Source organism: Vipera ursinii (assembly GCF_947247035.1).
Source record: "Vipera ursinii genome assembly, contig: scaffold_229, whole genome shotgun sequence".
Taxonomy (NCBI): domain Eukaryota; kingdom Metazoa; phylum Chordata; class Lepidosauria; order Squamata; family Viperidae; genus Vipera; species Vipera ursinii.
Window position 1 is genome coordinate 23,404 of NW_028148298.1, and position 13,394 is coordinate 36,797.

General features: G+C 50.7%; 1 protein-coding gene across 1 annotated transcript in view; it reads right to left on the reverse strand.

Annotated features, from left to right (window-relative positions):
- LOC310650614 (filamin-C) overlaps nucleotides 1–10,944 on the reverse strand; it is a gene marked incomplete at both ends in the record, with an annotated part of 33,917 nt that extends 22,973 nt beyond the window's left edge. Inside the window, 11 exons of the mRNA XM_083380198.1 lie at nucleotides 625–742; nucleotides 1,071–1,240; nucleotides 1,973–2,063; nucleotides 3,731–3,891; nucleotides 5,145–5,268; nucleotides 6,309–6,452; nucleotides 7,677–7,790; nucleotides 7,911–8,104; nucleotides 8,359–8,495; nucleotides 9,935–10,061; nucleotides 10,807–10,944. Coding sequence (XP_083236324.1) covers nucleotides 625–742; nucleotides 1,071–1,240; nucleotides 1,973–2,063; nucleotides 3,731–3,891; nucleotides 5,145–5,268; nucleotides 6,309–6,452; nucleotides 7,677–7,790; nucleotides 7,911–8,104; nucleotides 8,359–8,495; nucleotides 9,935–10,061; nucleotides 10,807–10,944 — 1,518 coding nt within the window. The remainder of the gene's footprint in view (nucleotides 1–624; nucleotides 743–1,070; nucleotides 1,241–1,972; nucleotides 2,064–3,730; nucleotides 3,892–5,144; nucleotides 5,269–6,308; nucleotides 6,453–7,676; nucleotides 7,791–7,910; nucleotides 8,105–8,358; nucleotides 8,496–9,934; nucleotides 10,062–10,806) is intronic.
- Nucleotides 10,945–13,394: the final 2,450 nt, after the last annotated feature.

Below are 13,394 nucleotides of genomic sequence, written 5' to 3' on the forward strand. Positions count from 1 at the left end.
CTGTGTCGCAGCAAAGCGTGTGCAGGGAGTCCTCGATGTACGACCACCAAGGGAGTCCAACATGCCTGTCGCTAAGTGAGTCATTTGTCGAGTGAATTTTGCCCTGTTTTACCACCTTCCTTGCCACAGCCGTTAAGGGAATCACTGCACCCATTAAATTAGTGGCTTGGTTGCTAAAATGAATCTGGCAGTCCCCACTGACTTGGCTCATCAGACGGGGATCCCACGACACGCCCCCCCCCTCCGGACACTACAACCGTCATAAATGTGAGTCCGTTCCCAAGCGTCTTAATTTTGATCACCAGATGCCGCAACGGTCATAAGTACGAAAAAACGGTCGTAAGCCATTTTTTCCCAGTGCCGTCGTAATTTTGAACGGTTGCTAAAATGGAGGACCGCGAAAATCTGAACCGGCAAACTGGCCCCAGATAAGAGTCAACAGACTTCAAGGGGTGTGTGTGCTGGGTTTAGATCTCTTATGGGGGTGTAGAGACCCCCAAAGGAACGATGTATTTGACCCCTCCTCCCTCGGGCTCAGCCTGGTCATCTCCTACCACAACCCACAACTCTAACAACCCTCTCAACTCAACCGCACCCAACAGGTAGACTCGAGGTCAAACTTACTGTTGTTGAGTCCTTGGACTTTGACCTTGCCGAGGTCCAGAGGGGGAGCCACATAGACGGGGAAGGGGCTCTTGGGGATGGCGTCCCCGCCGTAGGTCACCGTCACCGCCATGTTTCCCTGGGTGGTGGGGGACAGGAATATGTTTGGTACGTTCGTTCAAAAACGACACGGTGGGACCTTGTCAGGTGGCCTAGAGAGAAGGTCCCATCCCACCCGCTGCTCGGTGCGAGGTCCACTAGAGGATGACCCTCCGGCCTCTCTTTGAAGGCCTACCGCAAAGGAGATCTCTTGATTTCAAGTGGCAGCCTGTTCCGCAGGCTGACATCCTGGACAGTCGAGACCGTTCCTAGGAGGTCGACCGAGGAAATGAGAAGGTGACCTCGGGTGACGTTCACCTAGCTTGAAGGACCATCCAAGAGGCCAGCAGAGGTAGGCCCTCGCTCACCTGCTGCACAGCTGTGTATTTGACCGTGTAGGAGTAATCGTGATTGTCGATGATCTCAAAGTCACGCACCACCTCACCCTTGGTGGCACCGGCAAAGTGGACATCCAGCTTGGCCTTGCCTGCTCCCTTGGTGAACACGGTGAAGTGGGTGGGCTTCCCGACCTCCACGCCTGGGGAGGAAGCATCCAGAACGGTGGTCAGCTCTCCCCTTTGCCTGGCTTGCAAGAGACACGGCGTGGCAGCCACGTCTCCAGAAATTCCACCTAGATGGAGCTACTTTTCCAGTCAATTCCCAGCTGGAGACCCCCATCCATCTCTGAAACTGTCATTGGAAAAAGAGCAGCTTTCCCCCCAGAGCCGAAATTTGCAGCCTCTTTGGAAGAGAGGTGATATAATAGTAGGGTTCAGGTATTTGAGGGGCTGCCACGAAAAAGGGGGTGGGGTGGGGGTGTCACCCTATTCTCCAAAGCGCCTGAAGGCAGGACAAGAAAGAATGGATGGAAACTACTCAAGGAGAGAAGCAACCTGGAGTTAAGGAGAAGCTTCCTAACAGGGAGGACAATTAACCAGTGGAACCGCTTGCCACCAGAAGCTCTGGGAGCTTCATCACTGGAGGTTTTGAAGAAGAGACTGCACAGTCGCTTGTCAGACATTGTAAAGGCTGCCCGGCTTGAGCTAGGGGTTGGACTAGAAGACCTTTAAGGTCCCTTCCACCTCTGTTATTCTGTTATCGCTGGAGATGTTCAAGAAGAGAGTGGGACAGCCGTTTCTTTAAAAGGGTCTGGGGTCTCCTGCTTGAAAAGGGGGCTGGAGACCTCCAAGGTCCCTTCCAACTCCGCTGTTCTCTTAAGAGGGTATGTAAAATTTCACCCCAAATGAATACTTTGGGGGGGGTCACTCACCTGTCCGAATGAGACCAGGCCCCTCTGCCTTCACTTTGCTGGCGTCGTGCGAGGGGTCCACCTTGATGTGGAAAGGACTGGTGGGGATTTCCTGCAGGGACCCAGAAGAAGAGAGGAATCAGGAAAGAGGGTAACAGGATGGGCACATCACCTGAAAGGGAGGGCCTATCCCAGGGGGAGGCAACCTTGGCTCTTTTATGACTCGTGGACTTCAACTCCCAGAATTCCTCAGCCAACATGGGGGAACTATGGCTCCCTCATGACTCGTGGACTTCGACTCCCAGAATTCCTGAGCCAGCATGGGGGGAACTATGGCCCCTTTATGACTCCTGGACTTCGACTCCCAGAATTCCTGAGCCAGCATGGGGAAACTATGGCCCCTTCATGACTCATGGACTTCAACTCCCAGAATTCCTCAGCCAGCATGAGGGAACTATGGCCCCCCTCATGACTCGTGGACTTCAACTCCCAGAATTCCTGAGCCAGCATGGGGGAACTATGGCCCCTTCATGACTCGTGGATTTCAACTCCCAGAATGCCTGAGCCAGCATGGGGGAACTATGACCCCCCCTCATGACTCGTGGACTTCAACTCCCAGAATTCCTGAGCCAGCATGGGGGAACTATGTCCCCCTCATGACTCATGGACTTCAACTCCCAGAATTCCTCAGCCAGCATGAGGGAACTATGGGCCCCTCATGACTCGTGGATTTCAACTCCCAGAATGCCTGAGCCAGCATGGGGGAACTATGACCCCCCCCTCATGACTCGTGGACTTCAACTCCCAGAATTCCTGAGCCAGCATGGGGGAACTATGACACCCTCATGACTCGTGGATTTCAACTCCCAGAATTCCTCAGCCAGCGTGGCTCAGCATGGAAACCTCTCCCTTTCCCCTCAGCATGGCTGGCTCAGGAATTCTGGGAGTTGAAGTCCACGGGTCATAAAAGAGCCAAGGTTGCCTACATCTCATGTGCTTTTTTTCCCCATGGGTGACGTCAAGCACAAAGGATCAGGACCATACATGAAGTTGAGGTTCAGAAGGTGCGTTGCTCAAGCCTGCCCACCAGAACTCAGTCAACTCAAGGTTGGTGCTAGCTAAATCGGCACTAGGGAAGGATCAGTGGAGTTCCAGAGGGTCTGGACTTAGAACATTTGTGGGAACATAACCATTCTAGCCTGATGGTACACTTAGCTCCACCTCCTAGCTCTGCCTCCTTTTCTCCCAAAATAAATACCTGGCCTCAAATCACCCAGCTGGCTTTCATGGCTAAAGCAGAACTAGAACTCACTGTCTCCCAGTGATTGGCCCAAGGTCACCCAGCCAGCTTTCATGCCTAAGGGAGGACTAGAATTCACCATTTCCTGGTGACTGGCCCCAAATCACCCAGCTGGCTTTCATGGCTAAAGCAGAACTAGAACTCACTGTCTCCCAGTGATTAGCCCAATGTCAACCAACCAGCTTTCACGCCTAAAGCAGGACTAGAACTCACTGTCTCCTGGTAATTAGCCCAAAGGTCTCCCAGCTGGCTTTCATGCCTAAGGAAAGACTAGAACTCACCCTCTCCCAGTTTTTAGCCTGGTGCTATGACCACTAGACCGAACTGGCCATGAAGTCATGCAACTTGGCGATAGAAAAGCAAGAGAGGAACCCCTCAGTCAACCAAAAGTTCTGATCCACATCGATGGACCTCTGGCCACATATGGCCTATGTACAGGGTGCCCGGCTGGGCGCTCCCTTGGCACCCAAGGGCCTTACCTGGCTGGCAAACAGCACCATGATGGTATAACGCCCAGGGCCTGGAGGTGTGTATTTCACAGTGAAGGTGTCGTTGTCATTCTTGATGATGTCAAAGTCAATGTCGGCTTCAGCCGGGCCCACCACCCCAGGGGCGCATTTGATGCCGATGCTCACGTCTCCTGCAAAGCAAAAAAAATGGGATTAAAAGGTCAAGAGTTTGGGAAGACGTCTCTGCTTCCCAACATAGCCACAGTCTGGGGGGGGGGTCCCTGCTCCCGACAGGATGAAGCGCCCTGAGATTCTTCTGGACAAGCCAACATGTGAATGTTGGCTTGTACCGTTTGCATTCTTCCCCAAAGCCTTGCGGATGGAGTTCCATCAGAAAGAGATGGAAGTTCTTCTCCGATGGGATAGCCTGGCTGGGGACGACGGGAAATTTAGCAGGAGAAATCTGGAAGGGCACGCTGCCTCAGGGTCTTCCGATAAACCAGTATTTCTCAACCTTGGCCACTATAAGATGGGTGGACTTCAACTCCCAGAATTTCCCAGCCAGCTTTGCACCAGGCTAAGAACTGGGAGAGGGTGAGTTCCAGTCCTGCCTTAGTCATGAAAGCCAGCTGGGTGACCTTGGGACAATCACCAGGAGACGGTGAATTCTAGTCCTGCCCTAGGCATGAAAGCTGGCTGGGTGACCTTGGGCCAGTCACCAGGAGACGGTGAATTCTAGTCCTGCCCTAGGCATGAAAGCTGGCTGGGTGACCTTGGGCCAATCACTGGGAGACGGTAAGTTCTAGTTTCATGGCTATATATAAATTAAATAAATAAATAAATAAATAGTCCCACCTTAGCCATGAAAGCTGATTGGGTGACACTGGGGCAATCACTAGGAGACGGTGAATTCTAGTGCCACCTTAGCCATGAAAGCCAGCTGGGTGACCTTGGGCCAAACCAGGTCACAGTGGGTCCTTTTTGTTGGATTCTGGCTGGGGAATTCTGGGAGTTGAAGTCCACCCACGTTAAAGTGGCCACAGTTGAAAAACACGGCTACGAACCCACCAGAATCCCACCAAAAGGATCGTCTTCGCAGTACAAGCAGTTGAAGGATCAGAATTCAAAGGTGGCTTTTGTCTTCTCCAGCAAGGCCACCTTAGGGGTTTGGATCCACCCAAAAACAGCTGGGCTAGAGCAGGGGTAGGCAACCTCGGCTCTTTTATGACTCGTGGATTTCAACTCCCAAAATTCCTGAGCCAGCCCCTGGGCTAGAGAAATGGCTGAGGAATTCTGGGAGTTGAAGTCCACAAGTCATAAAGTGGCCAAGTTTGGGGAACCCTGGACTAGAAGATCTCCAAGGTCCCCTCCGACTTTCTTCTGTTGACGTTTGTGGTTTGTTTCCTCCCCTACCCTCCCACGTGTTCTCAGAGTTGGGGGTCACCTTGGCCAGCCTCGCTGCAGTCCACGGTGAAGTATGTGGGCTCATTGGCCTTCAGCCCCGTTTTCTCGACTCCAGGACCGTAGACCTTGACTTTGTCGGGGTGGCTACCTTCTCCGACAATCACCTGGGAGGAGAGAAGAAAAGCAGATGAACGTACGAGAAGCAGAATGGAATCGTGGAATCCTAACGGACTCTGGGGAGTCCTTGGTTTACCCATTCGCTTAGCCACCATTCGCAGTTACCACGGCTTAGGACTTACGACCTTTCCTCAAACTGACAAGTATGACGGCATCCCCACGGTCACGCGATCAGCATTTTTTGAAATATATTGATCAGAATTCAAACACTTTATGTATGCGGGGCAGTCCTTGATTTACAACAGGTCTGTTAGTGACTGTTCCAAGTTACAACACCACTGCAAAAAGGGACTGATGACCGTTTTTCACACACTTACGACCGTTACGACACCCCTCTGGTCACCTGTTTTAAATTCCGACACTGGGCCACTGACTCACATCTACGACGGTCGCAGTGTCCCAGGGGCCCCTTATCACCTTTTGTGACCTTCTTGACAAGCAAATTCAACAGGAGAAGAAGGATTGGCTTAACCACCCTGTTGCCGACTTAACGGCTGCAGGGATTCGCTTAACAAATATAGAAAGGTCATAAAATGGGGCAAAATTCTCTTAACACATTTCTTACGTAGCACCCTCAATCCTGTGGTTGTATGTACCAGTAAAGACCATGTCGTAGATATCTTCCTAGAAAATTCAAACCATTTAGAGAAATTGGGCCTGGCCCACTAAGGCCTGTCAATCAGGACACCTCCTTCTTCTGAGACAGTGTCTCCATCCCTGTGGCCTCCAGCTTCTGCTCAGCTGGTCCTGGTTGACCACTAGTTGTGTTGTTCTACGTCACCTTCATCCAAGTTTGGAGAGAGAGACTAAGCCAGACGAGGGTGATGTTGAGAAGAAGCTGGATGAGTTGATGGCCTACACGGGCTTGGACGGAGACCTTCCCATCTCTAAGCTCCAGCAGAAGATTGGCCGGGGATCTCCTACTTGTCCATGCATCGGTTGACACTCCTCCCTGCTCCCCAAAGGGCCATCAAGAGAAGATGGCCAAGAGCCCACCAACAGGCTTCTCCACTCCGGGGTCACTCACCCGGAATGGACTCTTGGGGATGTTCACGCCTCCCCAGCTGATGATGAGGGTGTGCTTGATGGCCTTGGTGGGGACGTAGACACAGGAGAAGGTCCCGTTGCCATTGTCCTTGACTTTGACGTCAATGGGAACGCCTTCGGCATCCTAGGAAGAGAAGTACCTTGGGTGAGAACCAGCTCCTAAGTTACTCCTGGATGGCTAAAGAAGTGCTTGGGTGCGTCCTGAGGCTCCTGAGTAGAGGTGACAGACAGGTTGAAGTGTCATCACTTCAGGACACTGGGAGAGATCCTGAGCTGCCTTCTTCAAGCCAGTTTGGTCTAGTACTGGGGTCTTCAAACTTGACCCTTTGATGACTTGTGGACTTCAACTCCCAGAATTCCTTCAACTCCCAGAAGTCATCAAAGGGTCAAGTTTGAAAGAAGACCCCTAGTCTAGTAGTTCAGGCACCAGGCTACAAACTGGGAGATGGTGAGTTCTAGTTCCACCTTTGGCCTGAAAGCTGGCTGGGTGACTTTGAGCCAGTAACCAGTAAACTTCTGGTCCCACTTTAGGCATGGAAGCCAGCTGGGTGACTATGGGCCAATCACCAGGTGAATGGGACTTCTAGCCCTATTTAGGCATGAAAGCCAGCTGGCTTATTTTGGGCCAGTCAGCTCAGCCCACCTCATAGTACTGCTATTGTAGGGGAAAATAAGAGGAAGAAGGAATATGAGATATGTTCCCCACCCTGAGTTGCTTATAAAAATAATACACTCAGAATGTAAATATATAATAAAATAAAACAGAATAGAATAACGAATAAAATAAAATAAAAAGTAAAATAAAAACGTAAAATAAAGTAAAATATTAATAAAATAAAATAAAATATTAAACTAAATATAATACATAAAATAAATAAAATAATAAAATAAAATAAAATAATAAAACAAAATAAAAAATAAAATAAAATAAATAAAATAGACTAAATAAAATAAAACAATGGAATAAAATAAAATAAAATAAATAAAATAATAAAATAAAATAAATAGACTAAATAAAATAAAATAATGAAATAAAATAAAATAAAATAATGAAATAAAATAAAATAACAAAATAAAGTAAAATAAAATAAAATAATAATAAAGTAAAAATAAAGTAAAATATTAATAAAGTAAAATAAAGTAAAATAAATAAATAAAATAAAGTAAAATAAAGTAAAATAAAATAAAATACTAAACTAAATAAAATAAAATAATAATAAAATAAAGTAAAATAAAATAAAATACTAAACTAAATAAAGTAAAATAAAATAAAATAAAATAATACAAAACAAAACAACACAACGAAAAGCCTTCAAGGCCTCCAGACCAGCACCGCTCCCCGCCTTACCTGAGCGTAGATCTTCAGCGCTGCCTTCCCAGCTCCTCGGGCATCGATGGTGAACTCGGCCGGTTTGTTCACGATGCAGCCCACCGGCTCCAGCCCGGGACCGAAGGCCTTGACCTGGACAGGGTGGGATGGGGACCAGCCTCAGCCCAGCAGCCCAACGGCGCTTGGACCCACCACCACCACCTCCCCCCCCACCATCCCCAGGACGGAGCCCGGGAGCCGGGAGAGGCTGACCTTCTCGGGGAAGTACTCGTTGGTGGCCGGCAGGATGTGGGCGATGAACGGGCTGTCCTTGATGTCCTCGTCGTCGCATATCACGTGCACGGCGTACTCGCCCGGCTCGGTGGGCCAATATCGCACGTCACACGAACCGTCTCCTTTGTCGTCACACTCGATCTTGGCCTGCGAGGGACCCTCGATGGAGAACCCTGCAGGACGGTGGGAAGAGCGGACAATGAGGAAAGAGGGAGGGTGGGAGGGGGGGTCACCCTTTAGACCAGAACTAGCCAGGAAGCAACCTAGAACTAAGGAGACAGTTAAGATAATTAACCAGTGGAACAACTTGCTACCAGAAGTTGTCAATGCTCCAACACTGAAAATTGGACAACCGTTTGTCTGCAATGTTACACCGGGTTTCCTGCCTGAGCAGGGGGTCGGACGAGAAGACACGACCGTTACGTACCTAGCGTGCCCACTTCGGTGCCAATCGCCTCCACAACAAAGTCAGCAGACTTGCCCACCATGCCCGTTTCCAGGCCGGGGCCCCAAGCCCGGACCTTCTGCAACCCAGCTTCAGGGGCCACTTGCACTTCAAAGGGACTGAGAAAGAAGAAAGGAAGAGTTGGGTCTAGTGGTTAAAGCACCAACTTAGAAACCAGGAGACAGTGAGTTCTAGTCCCGCCTTAGGCACGAAAGCCAGCTGGGTGACTTTGGACCAATCACCAGGAGACGGTGAGTTCTAGTCCTGCCTTAGGCAGGAAAAATAGCTGGGTGACTTTGGGCCAATCACCAGGAGACAGTGAGTTCTAGTCCCACCTTAAGCACGAAAGCCTTATGGGTGACTTTGGACCAATCATCAGGAGATGGTGAGTTCTAGTCCCGCCTTAGGCACGAAAGCCGGCTGGGTGACTTTGGGCCAATCACCAGGAGGCGGTGAGTTCTAGTCCCACCTTAGGCATGAAAGCTGGCTGGGTGACTTTAGGCCAATCACCAGGAGACGGTGAGTTCTAGTCTTGTTTTAAGGCATGAAAGCCGGGGGGGGTGACTTTGGGACAGTCCCTTCCTCTCAACTCAGCCCGCCTGCCAGGATTGTTTTTGTGAGGAAAATAGGAGAAGGAAGGAATATTGGATATGTTCAATGCCTTGAGATTTATTGGAATGATAAAGGCAAGAGATAGATAGATAGATAGATAGATAGATAGATAGATAGATAGATAGATAGATAGATAGATAGATAGATAGATAGATGGATAGATAGATGGATAGATGGATGGATGGATGGATAAATGGATGGATGGATGGATGGATGGATGGATAGATAGATAGATAGATAGATAGATAGACAGACAGACAGACAGACAGACAGACAAATAAATAAATAAATAAATAACAGTTTCTAGATGCATCCCGCAAACTGGAAACTCCTTCTCTGAATTCACCTAGAGGCCAATTTCATCCCCAGCCAGCCATTTGGATCAGGTTTTGCCCCCTGAGCATAACAGGTGGAACTCACTGCCACTAGAATAGTGTTTCTCAACTTTGGCAGCCTTAGGACAAGTGGACTTCGACTCCCAGAATGCTTTTGCCTTGCTGGGGAAATTCTGGAAGTTGAAGTCCACCCGTCTCAAAGTAGCCAAGGTTGAGAGAAGACACCAGCCGGAAGAACGAAGACACCCTGTGTCTGGGTGCACACGTTATGCTAAACCCAGCTTACTAAAACTACAGTTTGTCAAACCAAATAGACCTGGTTGGGGTCAGATGCTCTTTAGAGGGGAAATGTGGATAGCCATTTGTGGGAGCTGGTCCACCAGATCTTACTCTGATCAGGGGGCTAGACTAGATGACCTCTAAGCTCCCTTCCCACTCAGGGACAGCTGAGGAACGTTGCACTAGAGACAGTGTAAGTCTGGGCTTCAATTGTGTGGCTGTGGTTCTCCTTCGGCATTTTTGACACATACCCTTCACAGATACTCCTGGCTAGAGATTCTTAAAAGAGCCATGTTCCCCCACCCCATATCTGCCCTTGCAGAGTGGCCTACCTCCTAGGGATGGCGTGACCACCCCATGTAATCGACACCACGTACTTTCCAGGCACTTTGGGGTAATATTCACACTCATAAACCCCATCGCCGATCTCTCGTACCTTCACCGGTTCCTCCGTTCCTTCTGGGGTGAAAAACAGAACAACTTTGTACCAGCATTCCTCTGCACAAACAAGCGAGCCTTCCTTTCGAAGCATTGCTAAGGAAAGAAGACCACTGGGAGATCCCTGGTGGAGGATCGAGCTTCGGTGTCTTTGTAGCCACTTACGAAAGCAGCGATACCTCTTCTTCTTTTTATATCAGATTAAAAAGAGATGTGGCTTTATACTTCCAGACAATAATTCGATTACAGATAGTCCTTGACTTACAACAGGACAAGAAGCAACGGATGGAAAGTAGTCAAGGAGAGAAGCAGCCTAGAACTAAGGAGAAACTTCCTGACAGTTAGAACAACTAACCAGTGGAACTCCTTGCCTCCAGAAGCGGTGAATGCTCCAACACTGGAAGTTTTCAAGAAGAGACTGGACAGCCATTTGTCTGAAATGGTATTGGGTTTCCTGCCTGAGCAGGGGGTTGGACTAGATGACCTCCAAGATCCCTTCCTATTCTATTCTATTCTATTCTATTCTATTCTATTCTATTCTATTCTATTCTATTCTATTCTATTCTATTCTATTCTATTCTATTCTCCAAAGCGCCCGAAGGCAGGAGAAGAAGCATCAGATTGGGGAACAGATTGTCTCCGCAACATACATTGTGAGCTCAGTGGCGGTCGTAAGTAGAGGACTGCTGGCACAATTCCTTGCAACTCGGAGACCAGGAATAGATTTCTCCTCGGGCGGTGGGGGGGGGGGAAGAATCAAACTTACTTGGTCCCTTGAGGGCCACCTTGAGGTCGCCGGTGCCGGCTCCCTTGGTGTAGACCTTGAAGTCCGCCACCTCCTTGACGCGGACCCCCTTGGGCTGGAGACCCCGGCCCACGGCTCGGCAGGCGTTGGGGCTGCAGGCTGTGAAAGGGAGAAAAAACACGAGGAGAAAAAGACGTCGGATCACCAGAGGGCGGAGAAGAAGGCCCAGCACCGCAAAGAGACTTGGGCGATCCAAAGCGAGACTCGCACCCAGGGCCAAGGAGCAGGTTTTCCCCCGCCCCCCCCCCATGAACCCATGCACCCCACCCGATACACAAGCAACCTCAGCAGAAAGAGGGCGCAGAGGGAGGGGGCCACGAGGGAGAGAGAGAGAGAGATATATTAATGGAATGGAGCGCGGTCCTGGGCTTGCATCCGTTCGATTCGTGACCGTTTGAAGTTACCACGGCAATGAAAAAAGGGGGGGACTTTCTGACCGTTTCCCCCACAATCGTTGCAGCATCCCGATGGATCAAACTTCGGACACTTGGCAACTGACTCATACTTATGACGGTCGCAGTGTCCCGGGGGTCACGTGATTCCCTTTTGGGACCTTCTGATAAGCAAAGTCAATTGGGGGGAGGGGAGGGGGAAGCCGGATTCACTTAAAAACTGCAGCGATTCAGTTAACAAGTGGAGCAAAAAAGGGAGGGAGGGAGGGAAGGAGGAAAGAGGGGAAGAGGGAGAGAAGGAAGGGAGGGAGGAAGGAAGGACGGAAGGAAGGAAGGGAGGGAGGGAGGATGGAAGGAAGGAAGGAAGGAAGGACGGAAGGAAGGAAGGGAGGGAGGGAGGATGGAAGGAAGGAAGGGAGGGAGGGAGGGAGGGAGGATGGAAGGAAGGAAGAGAGGGAGGGAGGGAGGAAGGAAGGAAGGATGGAAGGAAGGAAGGAAGGAAGAAAGGAAGGAAGGAAGGAAGGAAGGGGAGCAGGAGGGAGGGAGGGAGGGAGGATGGAAGGAAGGAAGGGAGGGAGGGGAGCAGGAGGGAGGGAGGGAGGGAGGATGGAAGGAAGGAAGGAAGAAAGGACGGAAGGAAGGGAGGGAGGGAGGATGGAAGGAAGGAAGGAAGGAAGGAAGGAAGGAAGGAAGGAAGGAAGGAAGGACGGAAGGAAGGAAGGAAGAAAGGACGGAAGGAAGGAAGGAAGGAAGGAAGGAAGGAAGGAAGGAAGGAAGGACGGAAGGAAGGAAGGAAGAAAGGACGGAAGGAAGGAAGGAAGGAAGGAAGGAAGGAAGGAAGGGGAGCAGGAGGGAGGGAGGGAGGGAGGATGGAAGGAAGGAAGGAAGAAAGGACGGAAGGAAGGAAGGAAGGAAGGACGGAAGGAAGGAAGGAAGGAAGGACGGAAGGAAGGAAGGAAGGAAGGAAGGAAGGACGGAAGTACGGAAGGAAGGAAGGAAGAAAGGACGGAAGGAAGGAAGGAAGGAAGGAAGGAAGGAAGGAAGGAAGGAAGGAAGGAAGGGGAGCAGGAGGGAGGGAGGGAGGGAGGATGGAAGGAAGGAAGAGAGGGAGGAGGAAGGAAGGAAGGAAGGAAGGAAGGGGAGCAGGAGGGAGGGAGGGAGGGAGGATGGAAGGAAGGAAGAGAGGGAGGGAGGAAGGAAGGAAGGAAGGAAGGAAGGAAGGAAGGGGAGCAGGAGGGAGGGAGGGAGGGAGGATGGAAGGAAGGAAGGAAGAAAGGACGGAAGGAAGGGAGGGAGGGAGGATGGAAGGAAGGAAGGAAGGAAGGACGGAAGGAAGGAAGGAAGGAAGGAAGGAAGGAAGGAAGGATGGAAGGAAGGAAGGAAGAAAGGACGGAAGGAAGGAAGGAAGGAAGGAAGGAAGGAAGGAAGGAAGGAAGGAAGGAAGGGGAGCAGGAGGGAGGGAGGGAGGGAGGATGGAAGGAAGGAAGGAAGAAAGGACGGAAGGAAGGAAGGAAGGAAGGAAGGAAGGACGGAAGGAAGGAAGGAAGAAAGGACGGAAGGAAGGAAGGAAGGAAGGAAGGAAGGAAGGAAGGAAGGAAGGAAGGACGGAAGGAAGGAAGGAAGAAAGGACGGAAGGAAGGAAGGAAGGAAGGAAGGAAGGAAGGAAGGAAGGAAGGGGAGCAGGAGGGAGGGAGGGAGGGAGGATGGAAGGAAGGAAGAGAGGGAGGGAGGAAGGAAGGAAGGAAGGAAGGAAGGAAGGGGAGCAGGAGGGAGGGAGGGAGGGAGGATGGAAGGAAGGAAGAGAGGGAGGGAGGAAGGAAGGAAGGAAGGAAGGAAGGAAGGAAGGGAGCAGGAGGGAGGGAGGGAGGGAGGATGGAAGGAAGGAAGGGAGGGAGGGAGGGAGGGAGGATGGAAGGAAGGAAGAGAGGGAGGAAGGAAGGAAGGAAGGAAGGAAGGAAGGAAGGAAGGAAGAGAGGGAGGGAGGGAGGGAGGGAGGGAGGAAGGAAGGAAGGAAGGGAGGAGGGAGGGAGGGAGGGAGGGAGGGAGGAAGGAAGGAAGGAAGAGAGGGAGGAAGGGAGGGAGGATGGAAGGAAGGAAGGAAGGAAGGAAGAGAGGGAGGGAGGGAGGAAGGAAGGAAGGAAGGAAGGAAGGAAGGAA